The 19,274-nt window shown below is 41.4% G+C and overlaps 1 protein-coding gene across 5 annotated transcripts in view; it reads left to right on the top strand.

Moving 5' to 3' along the window:
* Positions 1-19,274, top strand: part of GTF2I (general transcription factor IIi) — a 263,654-nt gene that overhangs the window by 220,938 nt on the left and 23,442 nt on the right. For 4 of the 5 annotated variants that reach the window (XM_030186158.1, XM_030186155.1, XM_030186156.1 and 1 more), the window contains exons 25-29: positions 9,977-10,042; positions 12,560-12,743; positions 12,956-13,038; positions 15,189-15,266; positions 18,790-18,873. In XM_030186158.1, the coding sequence (XP_030042018.1) occupies positions 9,977-10,042; positions 12,560-12,743; positions 12,956-13,038; positions 15,189-15,266; positions 18,790-18,873 (495 nt within the window). The remainder of the gene's footprint in view (positions 1-9,976; positions 10,043-12,559; positions 12,744-12,955; positions 13,039-15,188; positions 15,267-18,789; positions 18,874-19,274) is intronic. The other variant, XM_030186159.1, reaches the window with a different exon arrangement.

The following is a 19,274-nucleotide window of genomic DNA, read 5'->3' as shown; positions in this document are numbered from 1 at the left end:
TGTGAAGAAGAATGGCGGCGAAAACGCTTAAAAAAGACAAAGAGAAAGGCAAGATCGCAGAATCCAAGATGGCGCCCGGACAGCATTCGCCGAATTCGAGCGTTTGCTCAGTATGGACAGCAGAAATTACCGCGGAGGTGACAGCGGCGGTAGAGGCGGCCCTCGATAAAAAACTGCAAGCGTTGTTTGACCGCGCAGAATCTGCCCACGAACGGCTTGACGGGTTCCACCTCGATTTGGACCACATGCAACAGCGGATAAGTGACCTGGAAGACCGAGCAGTGACATCCGAACAACCTGTGGAGGTACTACAGAAGAAAATAGTGGAGCTAGAAAACAAACTAGACGATTTAGAGAACAGGTCTCGTCGTAATAATTTACGACTAATTGGGCTCCCGGAACACATAAAGGACTCAGAGTTGGGCAGCTTTCTAGAAACCTGGCTTCAGAGCACATTAAAAATGAATAACCTGCCGGGCCCGCTGCGCATCGAGAGAGCACATCGGCTGGGGCCGAAGCGCCAAGGCGCGGCGAGGCCGCGGGCGGTGATAATGAAGATTCTCCACTATGGCCACAAACAGGCGATTTTGCAGGCGGTAAGGGCAGGAGGAGAGCTTCGCTGTGAAGGCCAACGGATACTTTGCTTTCAAGATTACTCAGCACGTGTAGCAGCGGCGCGAAAGGAATTTGCGCCCGTGTGTGCGGCTTTACATGAGAGAAAAATCAGGTTTGCGCTGATATATCCTGCTAAACTGAAGGTGCAGTACGAGGGAGGAGATAAACTCTTTGCAGAGGTGGCTGCAGCTAAAGAATTCCTCAAGAGTATTGTACAGGAATCTGCAACCTGATGGTGGAACAATGGTGTTTTAAAGAAGAAAGTCTTTGACGGAGCATGTGAGTTGAAAGAGACTTTGAGACATGGACTAGAAGACTGTTAAGTATGAATAGAGACTATATCTCCATACCTAATCTTTGGTCTCAAGGGAATAAATGGACAGAGGGGTATAAGGTAAACACCCGGTCTCAATAAATGGAGACAGGCATAAATAATACATGTTGGGGTTTTCCCCAGGGAGCAGATGGTAACTTAAAAAAGAGGGGGAAAGGACACTATACGTGATGAGTTCCCTGTTGGAACTCAAGGGTTTACAGATTGGAGGGGGGGGGAGGGAATTCATGGGGGGGGAGGGGAGGGGAGGGGGGGGGGGATAGGGGAGGGGGTGGGGAGCAGGTCTGTGTGAGTATGGCATGTAAATGGGGTAGGAGAAGTCAATTAGGAAGTGAGGAGAGTATACAAGGCAGCAGAGGGAGGTGTAGGCTGGGACACCTTTCTCTTTATAACAGGTTTAATAACATACGTGAGCCAAATAGGATAGGCTATGGTTAAGCTAATATCTTGGAATGTGGGGGGTATTTCCTCCCCAATCAAAAGAAGTAAGATTCTACAGACTTTAAATAGACAAAAGGCACATATAGCAATGTTACAGGAGACACACCTAACAGCAATAGAACACAAGAAGTTGTGTAAATGGTGGGTGGGAGACTACGTGGAAAGCCCGTCACCAAATAGAAAGGCGGGAGTCATTATCCTATTCCGCAAAGGGCTTCATATTACAAAAAAACGAGTAATTGTGGACCCGCTAGGAAGATATGTTTTCTTAGAAGCTCATGTAAATAACCACCCTTTCTTACTAATTAATATATATGCACCAAACCAATATGACAGGAGGTTCTATCAGACCCTGGTGAGACATGTGCACTCTTTTGATCAGATGCCTATACTTATGGGGGGAGATTTTAACTCAGTCTATGATCCATTGCTGGATAGTACTGGAGCCTCTAGAGTAGGGCCAGTGAACTTGACAAAGGGAGTCCCACGGCTGTGCTCGATGTTAGATCTAGTTGATGCATGGCGCCTGTACCATCCGGGAGAGAGGGACTATACCCATTTATCTAGGGCACATGATACACTATCCAGAATTGACTATGTTGGTTACAACAGGCTGAGATAGGGCCAACACAGGTCTCAGACCACGCTTTTGTGTGGATCACAATTGGGTGTGATGGGGATAGAACTCAGAAGCCTAGGTGGCGATTTCCCACAGAACTGTTCTACGACCCACAGTTTGCCTCCTATATACAATCCCAGTGGAAAGAATATTCAGAGTTTAATGAGAATAGTTATCACTTAGACCCGATACTATTTTGGGAAGCGGCCAAGGCCGTGCTGAGAGGAGCCATAATTTCATATCATTCCTATAAGAAAAGATCTAGAGAGGCAGAGATAGTCAGGATGGGGAAGGTAGTGGGACAGGCACGCCAGAGATTTGGTGCTAACCCAACGCCCTTAAATAAATCAAGACTATTAGAAGCCCAGTCATCTTTGAACCAGTTAATACATGCCAAAGCCAAAAAATCAAATTTTTATTATCGTTATCAGTTATATAAACACGCAAATAAGCAAGGGAAATTGATGACACGACTGTTGCAGCAAATGGGTGGTTCCAGATATGTGTCACAAATCAGAGATGCACAGGGGAGTACTCAGCATACTCTGGAGGGAGTGAATGAAGTATTCCGGCAGTTTTATGAAGCTTTATATTCCCCTCCTGAAGATCAGGGGCTTCAAGCCGAGTGTTACTTAGCAGGACAATCACTGCCCCAGATCACAGAGATACAACAAAGTAGCCTTAATAGATTAATAACAGAGGACGAGGTGAGTTGGGGTATACGTGCCAGCCCGTTGCATAAGTCTCCAGGAGTGGATGGGCTCTCCTCTGAGTTTTATAAACTCCTTAGCTCGGATATTGTACCCTGCCTGACAGAGGTTTTCAATAAATGTATAGAGCTGGGGGGTCTACCAGAGTCTTTAAGGAAGGCACAAATCATAGTCCTGTTAAAACCAGGCCGTGACCCACTCTTAGCCAGTTCATATAGACCTATCTCTTTGCTTCCTTTTGAAACAAAATTACTGGCAAAGATTCTGGCAAACAGACTGGCACGGATCCTGCCGGAGATAGTGGAGGAGTCTCAGGTGGGCTTTGTACGAGAAGATCAGTAGCTCGAAATATGAGACAGATTCTGGGAGCGTTGGAAAGCCTACATGAATCATCAACCCCGGCCTTAATAATTAGTTTTGATGCCGAAAAGGCATTTGATCGGGTTAACTGGGACTTCATGTTTGCTCCCTGAAGGCATTTGGGATGGAAGGGTTTTTCCTACATGCCATAGAACGCTGTACCAGGGGCCTGTTGCGGAGGTATGGGTAACCGGGCAGGCATCTGCGACGTTCGGGATTGCCAGGGGTACCCGACAGGGATGTCCCCTCTCGCCCCTTCTTTTTGTGTTGGTGCTTGACCCTCTTATAAGAGAAATCCAGATATGAGGGAGGTGAGAGGGGTACAGATACAGCAAACTTCCTTTAAGATCTCGGCCTTCGCAGATGACCTTTTGACTATAATCAGGACCCCCAGGTGTCCTTACCGTCACTATTGGACATTTTTGCTGAATTTGGGGATTACTCTGGTTTTCGGCTCAATTAGACAAATCTGAGGTTATGACACTTCACATGAGGGAGGAGCAGTGGGAAAGTCTATGTTGTCCACTTAAGAGAGTGGGGGAGGCGTTTAAATACCTAGGGATCCAACTCACCAAGGACCCAAGCTGCTATATAGTGCTAATGTAGAATACTTGCTAGAAGACACCAAGAGGACACTGGGAAGATGGGCAGGGCTACCGATATCGTTAATAGGCCGCATCTCCTTGTTTAATATGGTGCTTTTCCCTAAATGGCTTTACTTTTTACAGACAATCCCATTATATCTCAAGCACCAGGAAGTGAGATCTTTACAAAACTGCTTTCAAAATTTTGTGGGCTGGGAAACACCCCAGATACGATTTTCACAACTGGTGAGGCCTTGGAGGAACGGGGGGATGGGAATGCCGGACATTAAACGCTATAATGTAGCATGTTACTGCGCCACCTAGGGGACTGGTATCTGCAGAGGGAGGATTATACCCCATTGGGATAGAAATAGCAAGGTGTAGCCCCTTAAACCTGAGTATGTCTTACATGGGACATTGAAGGACCTACCACAAGGTTGAGGACTAGTGTATTAGTGTGGCCCTTAAAGGCCATATGGGAGGACTTGGCTAGGCTGTGGTCCTTTGATCCTAGATGTAGTAGATTACTACCCCTTCTAGGGAATGAGGCGTTCCGCCCAGGGGCTGAAAATCCTATAGTGAGATCCTGGGGGGAAGGAGATAAAGTACTTCTACATTATTGGTTGGAGCCTAGTGGTAATCTTAAAACAATGGCCGAATTAAACCTAGACGAAGCGGATTGGGGGGTATGTTTTGCATACGAACAGCTTAGACATTATATAGCTTCACTTCCCCGAGATGCACTTGGTGTTGATCTGACCACTAAGATGGGGGAATTATTTGAGATGATATCAGAGGATCCTATTTCGATATCCATATTACATAAAAGGCTGCTACTGGCAAGACCACAGGGAGACCTCACACGAGTGGCAGCAAAATGGTCAGCAGACACACAAAGAGGGATCACCCCGGGAGATTTGTTAAAGGGTTGGAGGGGAGTTCTGAAATGGACGCAAAACGCAAACCTCCGAGAATGCCAGGTCAGAGTGATATACAGGGCATATACCTCTCAGTCTCGACTGAATCAGATGGGATACATAGAATCTGCCCAATGTAGACGCTGTGGGGCACCGGACAATAATTTCTACCATGCCTTTTGGAAGTGCTCAGCTATAACAGCCTTCTGGACCAGGATAGTTAGATATTTAGAAAGAATAGGAGGGAAAACGGTCAATCAGCAGCCTACGAGTATTCTTTTGGGTTACCATGCTCCAGTGGAGGGGGGTACGAGATACCAGAATATAATGGCCCATAAGGCTTTTTTGGTGGGTATGAAGTGCATACTTGTTAACTGGACACAAGAACTGAACCCCTCCTTTTGGCAATGGAGGAATCGCCTACATGATTTACTTACGATGGAGCTCCAGGACTCTCTGCTTAACCCTCGGACACAAGCAATTTTTTCCTTACCTGGGAAGGATATATTACACTTTGTCCCATAGGGCGAGGAGTCATATTATTAATAAACTTGGTGCATTGTCCAAACTTTCCCTCGGCAACTAATGGAAATTAATTGGGATTATAGTCCTCTTTCTACCACCATTTAGGAATTGGAAAGACAGTAGAGCAGACCACGGTGGGGGGGGGGGGGGGGGAGGGGGGGCTTAGGAGGGGGGGTAATAAAGGGGGGGAACCTATTTGGAGTTATATTAGCCCTTCCCCAGCAGGATATGGACGTCTTCCGGAGAGGGGTAGGAGGGCCATCAGACCACAGGCCCCCTGGCTCTCTTACGGAGAGGAGTAAATTAACACATTATGGTTTGATCTTAATTCAAGGCTTTGTGAATGTACAGCTGATACCTGAAGGTGGTTATATCTTTGGGGGGCAAGCATTTGAACATATGGTGTCAATTGGTTGAATGGAAAGATGGGGGGGAAGGGTTGTTGGGAAATTGTGGTTAATAGATCTTGTTGATTACATGTTAGTTAACAGTACAAGGGGGGGGGGATAAAGTTAAAAGATTAATGGAGACGAGCAATATCGTACAATTTCAGTACTTGGTGTGTGTTGCTTGATTGTAAAGACATTTATATTCTGTAAACACCATTTTTGAGCTTCATTAATAAAAACTGTTGAAACCTAGAAAACAGCAGTTGCCTTGCTGTAGCCCACTGCTGATAATTATGTGCTGAAGCATCTGTTCACAAGCATGGTTTGTTTCTTTTCAGCTTGCCCACTCCTTTTGGTTTCCAGCTTAGTTAAAATAGGTCCGAACTGGGCTGTGGATCCTTAAACTTTCATTTTCGATTATGTGAGAATTTCCTCAGTTTTATAAGATGTGCTTCCAGGGCCAGCCGCCATGACCAGTGCTTGCCCAAGCACATAGCTTTTTCTGGAACCCATTATACACGTGGCCTCCAGGAAGGTGAATTTTATAATCAACATGAGCATGTAAACAGTGTTTGGCATGTATGGCGTGTTCAGATACATGCTTGTAAAGTTGCCCATCGGTTTATGCACATGAAAATAGGGCAATTTTTACTTAATGTTAGGCACCAATATCGTGCTCATATTTATTTATTTATTAGGATTTATTTACCGCCTTTTTGAAGGAATTCACTCAAGGCGGTGTACAGCAAGAATAAGTCAAACATAAGCAATAGACAATTACAGCAATAAAAATATTCAAACAACAATACACAGTATGTATAGGATAATAGCACTTAATGCACATGATTGATGCCAATAATTGGCACTTACGTAAATAAGCGCTACGGTGCTATTCTGTAAAATATGCATTTAAGTCCCTTAACATGCAACTGCATGAGGCACATTAACATGGGCGGAGGATGGACGTGTTGATGTTTCACCTAGCAGTGCATGCAGCTTCTGGAATACTACCAGTTGTGCACATGGCATGTGAACGTAGGTGTGCCAACAGACATGCCTGCTATTGAGTTGACATAAGTGGATGTGCCTATACTTAGGTAGGCCAATGCTATCTCACACCTGTATTCTGGGCATATTATTGTACAAAGGTTGCTTTTATTTCCTGCCGCTGGTTGCTGTTGTGTTGCTCTTGCTTCTTGGCTTAATTTATGGTGCTAGTTTGTAGGATTATTTTATTTTTTATTTTTCTTACATTTGTACCCCGCGCTTTCCCACTTGCCACAGTGGTGCCTACTTTTATGCACAAGAGAATCCACAGACATGGAGAACTCAAGAAGTCCCACGGAGAAACTCAAGCAACAAAAGGAAGTGGGAATGGAAACCATGATTCCCAAGGACTGGACCACAGAAGTAGTGAAAATAAAGTAAAGTTTATTAACTAATAAAATGACTCGACACAACGTTGTGTTTCGGCCAAAAGGCCTACATCAGGAATCTATATACTGGAGTAAAAATGAATATCCGAAACTGGCAATGATGGATTATGGTGGTCTTCAAAAAGACCGTTAGTGAGAACACTCTTGCTAGAACGCAGATGAATCAGTCTGATCAGTATTGTTGAAAAACAGCTGATAAACAATGAACGCCTTCAAAAAGACCGTTAGTGAGAACATTCTTGCTAGATCGCAAACGAATCAGCTTGATCGGTATTGTTGCCAGTTTCGGATATTCATTTTTACTCCCGAATATATTTACTTATTTGTTGCATTTGTATTCCACGTTTTCCCACCTATTTGCAGGCTCAATGTGGCTTACATAGTACCGTGATGGCGATCGCCAATTCCTGTAAGAGAAATACAGAGTGGTCAAGTGTTCATGATCATAGATGACAGAGTATTTAAGTATTCAGGGAGAGAGAGTTAAGTTTTGTCCAGTTCTGGTGGTAGTATCGATTGTGTTGGAGGGTTCAGATGTTTAGGTTGGATCATTCTGGTATGCCTTTGTGAACAATTTCCGGAAGTTTGTTAGGTCGTGCATTGTTTTCATGACGTTTGGAAGTGCATTCCATATTTGTGTGCTTATATAAGAGAAGCTGGATGCATATGTTGTTTTATATTTTTAGTCCTTTGCAGCTGGGGTAGTGGAGATTTAGATATGTGTGCACTGACCTTTTTGTGTTTCTGGTTGGTAGGTCTATAAGGTCTGCCATGTAGACTGGGGCCTCGCCGTGAATGATTTTATGAACCAGGGTGCAGATTTTGAACGCAATTCGCTCTTTGATTGGGAGCCAATGTAGTTTTTCTCGTAAGGGCTTGGCACTTTCGTATTTCATTTTGCCAAATATAAGTCTGGCTGCGGTGTTTTGGGCAGTTTGGAGTTTCTTCATGATTTGCTCTTTGCATCCAGCATAAATTGCATTGCAGTAGTCTAGGTGACTCAGAACCATTGATTGTGCCAGGCTGCGGAATATTTCTCTCGGGAGGAAAGGTTTTACTCGCTTAAGTTTCCACATTGAGTGAAACATTTTCTTTGTTGTATTTTTCGCTTGGCTGTCTAGCGTGAGATTTCGGTCGATTGTCACTCTAAGAATTTTCAGGTTGTTTGAAACAGGAAGGGTGTAGTCTGGGGTGATTATATGTGTGGGGTTTTTTCGTGTTGTGTGGTGATAAGAGGATGAGGCAGTGTGTTTTTTCTGCGTTGAGTTTTAATTGAAATGTATCCGCCCATGAGTTCATGATTTGGAGGCTAAGTTTGATTTCGTTTGTGATTTCTGTTAGGTCATGTTTAAACGGGATGTATATCGTGACATCATCTGCGTAGATGTAGGGGTTGAAGGGGTTGAAGCCTTGGTTGGATAGGGATTTGGCTAGTGGGGTCATCATTAGGTTGAAAGGGGTCGGTGATAGTGGTGATCCTTGGGGTACTCCACATTCTGGTTTCCATGGTAGTGATGTGTTCGAGTTTCCTATCACTTGGTATGTTCTTGTGGTTAGGAAGCCATTGATCCAACTGAGTACGCTTCCACTGATCCCGAAGTATTCTAGTATGTTTAGTAGTATTTTATAGACTCCTGATGTAGGCCTTTTGGCCGAAACACAACGTTGTGTCGAGTCATTTTATTAGTTAATAAACTTTGCTTTATTTTCAGTACTTCTGTGGTCCAGTCCTTGGGAATCATGGTTTTCATGCCTACTTTTATGTAACATACACATAGGTGTTACCAGGTCTAATGATAGATGGAGCAGAAATGGGATCAGCCCTTATATGCATGTTTGATGTGCCAGTTTCTACCAGCACATACACTTAGCAGGTATAACATTAGACAAAAGCTTGTTTTTCATGTGAATTTTTAAAATTGTAAATGTCAGTGCAGGTTGTAACAACAAAACCATATCAAGCTTTCCAGTAAATCCAGTACATCAGACATATTTCCAAAATAATTTTAACAGATTCTTGAACCCACCTCCATCCACATATATTTAGCTTAATTTAATGAATTGCTTCTTTGTAATGCGCTTAACCATCATGATATCTCAAGGCGAGGCACAAACAAGATAATCAAGGATTACAAAACAGTAATGGTAAAATAATATCTTCAAACCAAAAATGGTAGCAATGTGCTTCCACAGTATCAAAAGAGACAATCCAAAGAACGGAAGAAATAGTTCCAAGAACAGACAGAAGTCCAATATCTTCAGCATAAAATTTATTTTCCAAAAATAGCAACATACATCGTCCAGATGCAACAGTGTTTTGGCAGTGTGTCTTCCTCAGGGGTCACAACTTGATAGAATACAAAATGATAAAGATGAAGAATAACCGCAGTTAAAGCAGATAATCACAATAGTCAGCAAATACAGCACAGCACGTCTGTCCATCTTTGCCTCACACGATAAAAGAGGTTCATTAGAATTAATAGGATCCTCAGAATCTGGACTAGACCTAATCAGTCATTCATAATTCTTAACTTCAGAAATAGATTATGCACAACATATGCACCTACATGCCTTTCCTGTTTAGTACCCTGTTAGGTAATTAATTGTCTTCTAAGCGTCACTGTTGAACAATAACTGAGACTCTGTCCCACATGTGCATGAATGCCGCACTTACAATGCCACCAGTATTTTATGGCTTGGGAATCGAGCCCAGGTTTTTTGTCTTACAAGTACATTGAGTTTATCAGAAGTATTATAAATGGTATGATAACAGTTCCTGCAACTGTATGTGGATCGGTGGTTCTGAAAACTGTTGTGGAGCAGCCCATCAGATTTTCAGGATATCATCGATGAATATGCATGAGATACATTTGCAAACACTGCCTCTGTTGCATGCGGATCTCTCTCTTGCATGTTTATTGAGGATATTTTAAAAACCTTGACTGGTGCTCCCCTAGAACAGGTTTCAGGGCCACTGATCTAGATGGAAGACTTCTAATTTTAAAAGCGTGCCTTTGTTCATATAGTTTTCTAAATTTTTCAACAGAAGCATGGAATGCTAAAATTACTGATCTGAAACAAAAAGTGGAAACCCTTTTTAATGAAAAGTGTGGTAAGTGCGTGTTCTTTTATAATCTCTCCAATCCAGTGGAAGTTAGAAAGAATTATATAAAAGGGGTCGAGAAATGTCTCTCTGTTTGTATGGATGGAAACAGCTCAAAAATATAATGGAATAGGATGAAACTTGACATGTAGGGAAAAAAAAAAGTAAAAAGAAACAGAGGTTGAAAATGGGCCAAACTAGACCAGGGGTTCCAGAGAAATAAGAACCCTCCCCCTCTCCAAAAAAGGAATGGTGTAATGCATTTCTATGGAAGAAGGAGTTGTAGCTATTGTAACATGTGCTCCATGGACAAGCAGATGTCAGTCACACATAGGCTAGAAGGTTTGTCTGAGTGTGTCTGTGTCTCTGTCACAGCTTCCTGAATCTGTTTTATTCAGCTAGCCAACTGCAGAACTACTCTATCTCCCCATCACAATATCAGTTTTCTTAAAAAAAAAAAAAAAAAACACCACATCAAGGAAGAAGAAAGCAGTGATAGAAACATGAGAAGATCCATTTTTTTTAATAAAAAAAAAAGTTCATTGACTAGACACTTTTTAGTAAGCAGAGCAGATATATCAGACTTAAAATAGGGGTTTATAAAGTGCCCCAAATGTTCAACAAATTTGAATCTCTCAGACATTCATGATTACTGTGTATATTGTCTGTGGCCTTCTCATGATAGAGATGCTTGCCCAAAATGTAAGAGAAAGTATCATTGAGCACAAAAATTCAGAAGCTTAATCCTGTCAGAATTTTTCAGAGCAGAAAACAAACAAACAAATAACAGTTGCATAAGCCATCAATGCAACACTCTGACTGTCTCAGGGCTTCTTTTACAAAGCCGCGCTACCGATTCTCAGTGCGGCAAATGAAAGGAAGCCCGTTCAATTCCTATGGGCTTCCTCTCATTTGCCGCACAGGAATTGCTAGTGTGGCTTTGTAAAAGAAACCCTCAATGAGGGATCAGCTGCAGGGCCGGACAACAGCATCTTACAGCTGACTCTATGAAACCCCTTTTTTTTCCATCTTGGCACCATTAGTGAGTGGAAAGACCCCCTCCCAGCATGCCACAGATACAAACAAGCTCACAGGGCAGTGGATAGCCATGTTCCCAAGCATACCCCAAAGCCTTCTCATAGGTCCTCAAATGGTGAGGAGGATAGATGTGCTTGTGTAACTGGGAATTGTAGTTATTACTATACCAGCAGCTTGCTAAACAGACCCATCTGCAATTATTTGTTCTATTGTCTCTTCATTTTTTTTTTTTTACAGTTAAGGATAGTTTGCTTGTCCCAAGTATTCTTGAACTCCAGTACCATTTTAGCCTCCACCACCCCCACCCCCCCTTGGGGAGGGTTTTCTAGGCACTTACCACCTTTGTTCCTTATCTCTCTGTGCCATGCACATTGCTTATACGTATCTGTGAGATACCTGTATGTGTTGTGATACCTGAGATACCTGTATGAGTTGTGATAAGGAAACCTGGATACTACCTGCTTTCACTCCATTTCTGTTCACTGAGCACCAGAAATTAAAATCTGAGCCATTCAATTTAGAATATTTGGCTGAGAAAACATAGCTGATGAATCCGTATCATATACGTCAGGAAAGATAAATATAGCATGCAATAATGACCATACACATATGTTCATCTTCCTTCTGTTACAGGGGGATTGTGAATTTTCTTATTTAGTTTAACCTCAATATTTTAGCAACCATACAATGCTTACATCGGAGGGGGTAACACTATATCACATCACTATACCCAGCTCCCTCTAAGTTACTTAATCAATACCGTAGTGAAGCAGTGCTTTTGGAACCATCAGAGTCGCATGCTACCACCACATTGGCCTAATATCTTAAGCCATATTACTGTTAAGGGTGGGCATGTAATCTTCATTGATTCCGTTTATACAATTTTATATATGTTTTTTTAATATGAGTTTTTCCCACCGTATATACTTAATTTTCTAAATGGAGAACCACAAATACTTAGCTCCATGTAGATTTTCACCCCAGTGATTTATTTTAAAGTCCAAGATTCCTTCAGATTCATTTATTAATCCAGTGAAATATGAGACTTGTCAAGTTTAAAACATAAATAGATAGGTACTGTAGATAGATCATACAACTAACTAGAATACCACATAGAGAAAGAAATCGGGAAAACATGGGGTAAGTGACAGTACTTTTAAATTTGCCTTCATACATAGTCTCTTTTCTTTTTCTTTCTTTTCTTTTCTTTTCTTTTCCCTTTTTTTAATTATTAACTAAAAAGGGGGGTATGATCTAACCAAGATTAACTGCTTAAGAGGAATGTTTGAAATACTGAAAAAAACTGGGACCCGTAAGTTATGTTCTGTTGTGATTCTGTAGAAGGAAATGAAACTTTACAAAAAAATGTGATCTCCATCCATTGTAAAAGTTTGCAGGTGTTCTTAATACTGACTGGGTTGGTGGGGGTGATACGTTTACTACGCTAAATAACTCTCTGCTATTTTTGGTTCTTTTGTATCCCTGCAGGGGAAGCTCTAGGTCTTAAAGACCCTGTCAATGTCCCATTTGCTTTGTTTGAATCTTACCCTGATGACTTCTTTGTAGAAGGCTTGCCTGAAGGTGTTCCATTTCGTAGACCATCCACTTTTGGCATTCCAAGGCTGGAGAAAATCCTTCGAAACAAATCCAAGATCAAGTTTATAATTAAAAAGTATGGTGACTTTATTTCTGAAATGTAGTTTGCACTTGCTTTGCTACTTGGTTTCAAACATAAACATTGTGAGCCCTGTTTTGAAAGAGATTTGCAGGACACAGGCATATGAGAATAAGAATATTGCTGCTTCATTTGTTTAGAGATTTACATAATATCAAAAAAATCTTTGTCCACTTTTCAAACAAATATGTTAATGTGTTTGTTTGCAGACCTGAGTTGTTTGAGGCTGCCATCAGAGAAGTACCTGCAAACAGACTGCAAAGTGAGGCTTTGCCCTTGAAGAAAACAGATGGTATGTTACATTGATCAAATTTATATGATAGATTAGTTTTGCCTTGTTTCTACTATACTGTTGTGTGTTTTAAGTTTCAACGCTTTTTATTGATGACCACTCCAAAAAACAACAGTAGCTACAAATGAAGCATAATCAGAACCGAGCAAAAGTTGTCATCAAACATTTTACAGTTTCATCCCTTATCCCCTTATCCAGCCCCGTAGAGACAGAATGACCCCTCCCTCAGCCCCTTACCACCTATCAGGAACACTCAATACTTCAGTTTGTTAAACAGCAAGCTATGGCCTGACAAGGAGAGCACCTGGATATATGAATCCCAGATGATCAAATATTTTTGGGTTCGTTTGCGGGAGCTGGTAGCATCTGTAGCTTCCCATGCAGCCAGGGCATGTATCTGATTTCTTCACCTCCAAAAAGAAGGAGGCTCCAGGGACACCCAAGTCTGCACCACACATCTAAGAGCTACTACCGTAAATGCAATTTTCAAAACAGAGAATACTTGCCCTTCCCCCACAAAAGTTTAGGAAGCCATCTTACCTAATAAACAAATCTGGGAAGTCATAGGCACTGAAAATTGCAGGGAGGTAGTAAAAAAAAAAAACCTGTCTCACTGCTATCCAAAAGGAACTGAACCCTCTCACAGCTCCATAGAGAATGAAAAAAAGAGTTTTCCACTGCCAAACATTTCCAGCACTGAGCGGAGGGCAACACCCCTGCTCGAGCAGACTGCAGTTTGGACAGATACTCTCTGTGTAGAATTCTAAAGTGGGTTTCCCGTAGATTTGCAGTAGTAGCCACTCTGGGTGTGCTATTTATAACACGATGCATATCCTACTCAGGCATGTAAATGCCCAATGTTGTAGTACATCTGTACACAGGGGCGTAGCCAGACTTCGACGGGAGGGGGGTCCAGAGCCCGAGGTGAGGGGGCACATTTTAGCCCCCCCTCGGCACCGCTGCAGCAGCAACCCTCTCGACCCCCCTTCCCGCCGCCAACCCTCTCCCGCCGCGTACCTTTGCTGGTGGGGGACCCCAACCCCCGCCAGCCGAAGTCCTCTTCTCAGCCGCGCGGTGTTGCTGACCCCCCTTCCCGCCGCCAACCCTCTCCCATCACGTGCCTTTGCTGGCAGGGGACCCCAACCCCTATCAGCCGAAGTCCTCTTCTCGGCCGCGTGGCGTTGCCGAATGATCTGATCAAATTTGAATCTGTTTCTGTGCGTGCGTCTGACGTCAAATTGTATGCAAATCTATCTCATGCATATTCAGTGTGGGTATCCAAGGAACCTAACTGGCAAGGTGTATCCTGAGGTATGGGTTGAGAACCACTCGTATAACCTTTGAAACTTTCATGAATAATAATGTCACATCTTACATTGAACATTAATAAATCCTAATAAATAAATATCCTCTTGGCTTTGAAAGCCCCAGTGCACAATTCTGTTCAAAAGCAAGTATTTTGAAAGAATTCATAATGGTGTTAAGGGCTTCCCAGGCATGGAGTTCAGTTTGGTTGTAGTTTGCTTCAAGATGCTTAGCATAGAGACATGTAATGTCGGTAAGGATTTTCACTCAAAAGAAAGCAAAAGGAACACTGAAATGAGTTGTTAAAACAACACACGGATATGAATGATGACTATGGGGAAAAAAAAGTCAATAGAAAAAGAGCATTGATGCGAGTATACTCTCTTTCTGGAAAAACATTTGGTTTATTATGAAAAATGTTTTTTGCCTTTCAATGTGAAATAACACTATTTGATATTTTCTTAACTGTAGCCCCAAAGCATATTTTATGTAATTGGAAATCTGCTCAATTATTTAACATTCATTTTTAGTGGCAGTCAGTATTACAGCATCATAAATTTGAATTTTCAATTGCAGAAAGATTAGAAACTATGTCAAGTAAATGTCTTAACATGATCTACTCTTGAATCTTATATCCACAACACTGCTACATGTAATTCATGACATTTGTATTTTTAAACGGCTCTCTTTGCGCCTCTGATGTTGTTATATAGTTCTTATGTTTATACATCCGTTATTTATTTTTATTATCTTAATTTTTTTCTACTCTGTTACACTTTTTGAATAAAACTCAATAAAATTATTGATTGCTTTTCTGCTTTTCTCTGTTTAATATTTTGTTTAAGGAAAGAGCAATTCATCTAATGCAGCAAACACAGCAGCGGGACTTGAAGATCTTAATATCATCCAGGTCACTATTCCAGGTAAACGAATATGCTTGGTGGTGTGGAGATAGGAACAAATTCTAAATACAAAAGCTTCCACTCAATACAAAACTACAATAGTAATAGGGGAAAAGCCTCAAAGAGCTCCCAGATCAAATATCCATCTGTCGGAGCTAGAACAGACCAACTAGTCTTCTCTTCATCATAGGCAAAAACCCCTTATGGGCGGCCCCAAAAATTCTTAATGGACCGCAATTGTCTAACACTGTGCAACGTGTTCCAAGTACTTTGCTGTAATTACCTGAGACTCTGAAGAAGCAGCGAAATGCTGGCCAACGTCGGCTCAGGGTAACTAAGCGGGGAACAGCACAGCATGAAGCAGCAGTAATATTGAACACCAAGCAATAAACTAAGTGTATTGTATTATACATTAAGTATGTTCTAGAAATTGATACGCTTTTTTTTTTCATAAAAATTCTTGATTTCAAAAAAACAATAAAATTTATTAGACAATTGCAGTTCATTAATTGCCAGATTCAAAAAGTAATAGCTTTCTTGCCACTTTGTGATGATCAGTTCTGTTCTCAAAGGGGCCAAGAGCTTCCAAGTCTCTTTCCTTGGTTCCCCTGAGAAGAAGGCCTTGTCATTGGACACTTATGAGACCAATTTTTTTTTTCAGAATACTATACTCACATCCACACAGCTTCTTACCAGCTGTTTATGGGCCAATGTATATGAAACATTATGAACAAGCTAGACGAGTTTGTTGAATCTCTCTGTTGACAAAGTGGCTTAACTTCAGTCACCATTGGGTAAAGGGGAAGGACTATAGAAATACCTGGCCCAAGCAACCTACAGCTCTAGATATTGGAGCTCATAGACAGTTGCCATCAAAAATACTTTGAAGGTCTGCCTGTTGCAACATCTTTCTAGTTCCATTTTTTAACTTTTATGTTGAGGGCATCCTGTAGCTACAGAGTCCTATCTGTGAGGACTTGCTATCCTGCTTGTCTTCAGAGAAAACCAAGTTATTTACCTGTAGTAGATGCTTTCTGCGGGCAGCAGGATACAAGTCTTCACATGTCTACCTCCTCAAGAAGCTGTCTGCTGCTCTGAGCTATATTAAGGACTGAGGGAGGTCCTGAGCAACAGCGACAAGCAAGAAATGGCATGCACAGTGAGCTTTCTGTGAGAATTTGTATTCTGCTCTCTACAGAAAACACCAGCTTACAAGTAAATAACTTGGTTTTCTGGAAACACTTTTCACCCAGTACCAACATCAGAGCTTTATGGCTGTTTTAAGCATTATGCCATTACACCTAGCTAGATACAACTTTTGGAAGCTGGTGAAGATTCAGCGGACAGATGTATAAGATTGATTTAATGGATCGAGAGTGACAGTGACCCATCTTTGATGACTCTATTAGTTGTGGAGTATATTGTGGACTTCATTTACATGGTGTTTGCTATATGAACAAGGGGAACTATATAGTCGTTTTTGGAACTATCTGTTGGAGGACCGTCAAGATAAGTATTGAGTCTCTCATATTTTCGTAACGGACTGGGTACTGGCTTTGTTATTTTTGCTCTTTCCTTTTAGGGGCAACATGTCTTTTGAAAATATGAGAGGAATGTGCAATATTGATGATCAACAGTACCAGATGAATATGATGTGTTTTTAGAAGAGTGTATTAGAAGATTTATAATGTGCAAGAAAGATTTTGTTGTAGTTGCTAAGCAATAGTGTTTGATATAATTGATGCAACTATATTGGAATTGATGTACCCAGTTATTTAAATTGTGATTACAGCTACAGGTTAGAGATAAAAAATAACTTAGCGATTGCAATATTATTTCTAGCCTATATCTGTGCAGATCACTGTTTTACCTTTCATTAACTATTCACTGTTCTGTAGTGCACAGTCCAGGCACAGTATTCTTTCACATGACTTCAGACAGTGAGCTAAATGGAATAATCCATTTTCAAAGAGCCACAACTCCAAGAAAGCAATGTTCATTTAGCACAAAGTAATCGGTATATGAGAGAAATACTGTAGACCCCATAAGAACATAAGTATTGCCATACTGGAAAAGACCAAAGGTCCATCAAGCCCAGCATCCTGTTTCAAACAGTGGCCAATCCAGATCACAAATGCCTGGCAAGATCCCAAAAAAGTACAAAACATTTTATACTGCTTATCCCAGAAATAGTGGATTTTCCTCAAGTCCATTTAATAATGGTCTATGGACTTTTCCTTTAGGAAGCCGTCCAAACCTTTTTTTAAACTCCGCTAAGCCAACCACATTCTCTGACAAAGAAGAAAAAATTTCTCCGATTCGTTTTAAATTTACTGCATTGTAGCTTCATCGCATGCCCCCTAGTCCTAGTATTTTTGGAAAGCGTAAACAGACGCTTCACATCTACCTGTTCAACTCCACTCATCATTTTACAGACCTCTATCATATCTCCTCTCAGCCACCTTTTCTCCAAGCTGAAGAGCCCTACCGCTTTAGCCTTTCCTCATAGGGAAGTTGTCCCATCCCCTTTATCATTTTAGTCGCCCTTCTCTGTACCTTTTCTAATCCACTATATCTTTTTTGAGATGCGGCAACCAGAATTGAACACAATATTCGAGGTGCGGTCTCACCATGGAGCGATATAAAGGCATTATAACATCCTCATTTTTGCTTTCCATTCCTTTCCTAATAATACTTAACATTCTATTTGCTTTCTTAGCCGCAGCAGCACACAGAGCAAAAGGTTTCAACGTATCATCAACGACGACACCTAGATCCCTTTCTTGGTCTGTGACTCCTAACATGGAACCTTGCATGAAGTAGCTATAATTCGGGTTCCTCTTTCCCACATGCATCACTTTGCACTTGCTCACATTAAACGTCATCTGCCATTTAGACGCCCAGTCTCGTAAGGTCCTGTTGTAATTTTTCACAATCCTCCTGCGATTTAACCACTTTGAATAACTTTGTGTCATCAGCAAACATCCCATTTACTGAAAGTGGCTTATGTGTACACGTTTTAGAGTGACTTTTTGGAGCCTATGTACTAAGCTGCATCAACTTTAACCATCTAATGAGGAAATTGCAGAAATGTGTGGGGGCTGTGTTATTGCACGTTAACTGCCGTTGTGGTAGAAAACAATTTATGGTTTCTGGTTTATCACCTGTGTCATTATCACGTGTTTGCTATCGTTTCTGTTTGTGAATTGCACAGGTGTCGCCTCACAGTTTTCAGAAAGCCCTCAACAGTTGGTGCAGAGGTATTGAAGATATTATAGTGGGTTAACTTTTGCTGTTAACACACGTTAATTGCAAAATCTTTGCACAGCCTAGTAAATAGACACCTTTGAATTTTTGTGTATTTCTGCCGGAAAAGATTGCACACGTCTAACATGGGCACTCAAAAATGTACGTGTGGATGTATGTTGTCTTCTATGATAAACTGGGGTTTTTAACACTTCCTGATTTTTCTTTCCCCTCTAGTGTACAAACGTTTAACAAATGTGAACTTGTTGATTATAAAAAAAATTGTATTTTGTTCTAGATGCAGAAAATGAGAGATTTTCTAAAGTGGAAAGGGCCAGACATCTGAGAGAGCAAGTAAATGATTTGTTCAGCCGGAAGTTTGGTAAGAACTATTATTTATTTTATCTCCTTCTGTACATACGTACATAAGTATTGCCACACTGGGACAGACCCCAAAGGTCCATTCAAGCCTATTTCCAACAGTGGCCAATCCAGGTTACAAATACCTGGCAAGATCCCAGAAAAGCTCAAAACATTTTATGTTGCTTATCCCAGAAACAAGCAGTGGATTTTCCCCAAGTCAATTTAATAATGGTCTATAGACTTTACTTTAGGAAGCCGTCCAGACCCTTTTTAAACCCCACTAAGCTAACTGCCTTTACCACATTCTCTGGCAATGAGTTCCAAAGTTTAATTACACATTGAGTGAAGAAATATTTTCTCAGATTCATATTAAATTTACTACTTTGTAGCTTCATCGCATGCCCCCTAGTCCTAGTATTT

Source organism: Microcaecilia unicolor, chromosome 13 (genome assembly GCF_901765095.1).
Source record: "Microcaecilia unicolor chromosome 13, aMicUni1.1, whole genome shotgun sequence".
Lineage (NCBI taxonomy): Eukaryota > Metazoa > Chordata > Amphibia > Gymnophiona > Siphonopidae > Microcaecilia > Microcaecilia unicolor.
Note: the sequence above shows the minus strand (reverse complement) of the source record. Positions and strands in the feature narration are given on the sequence as shown.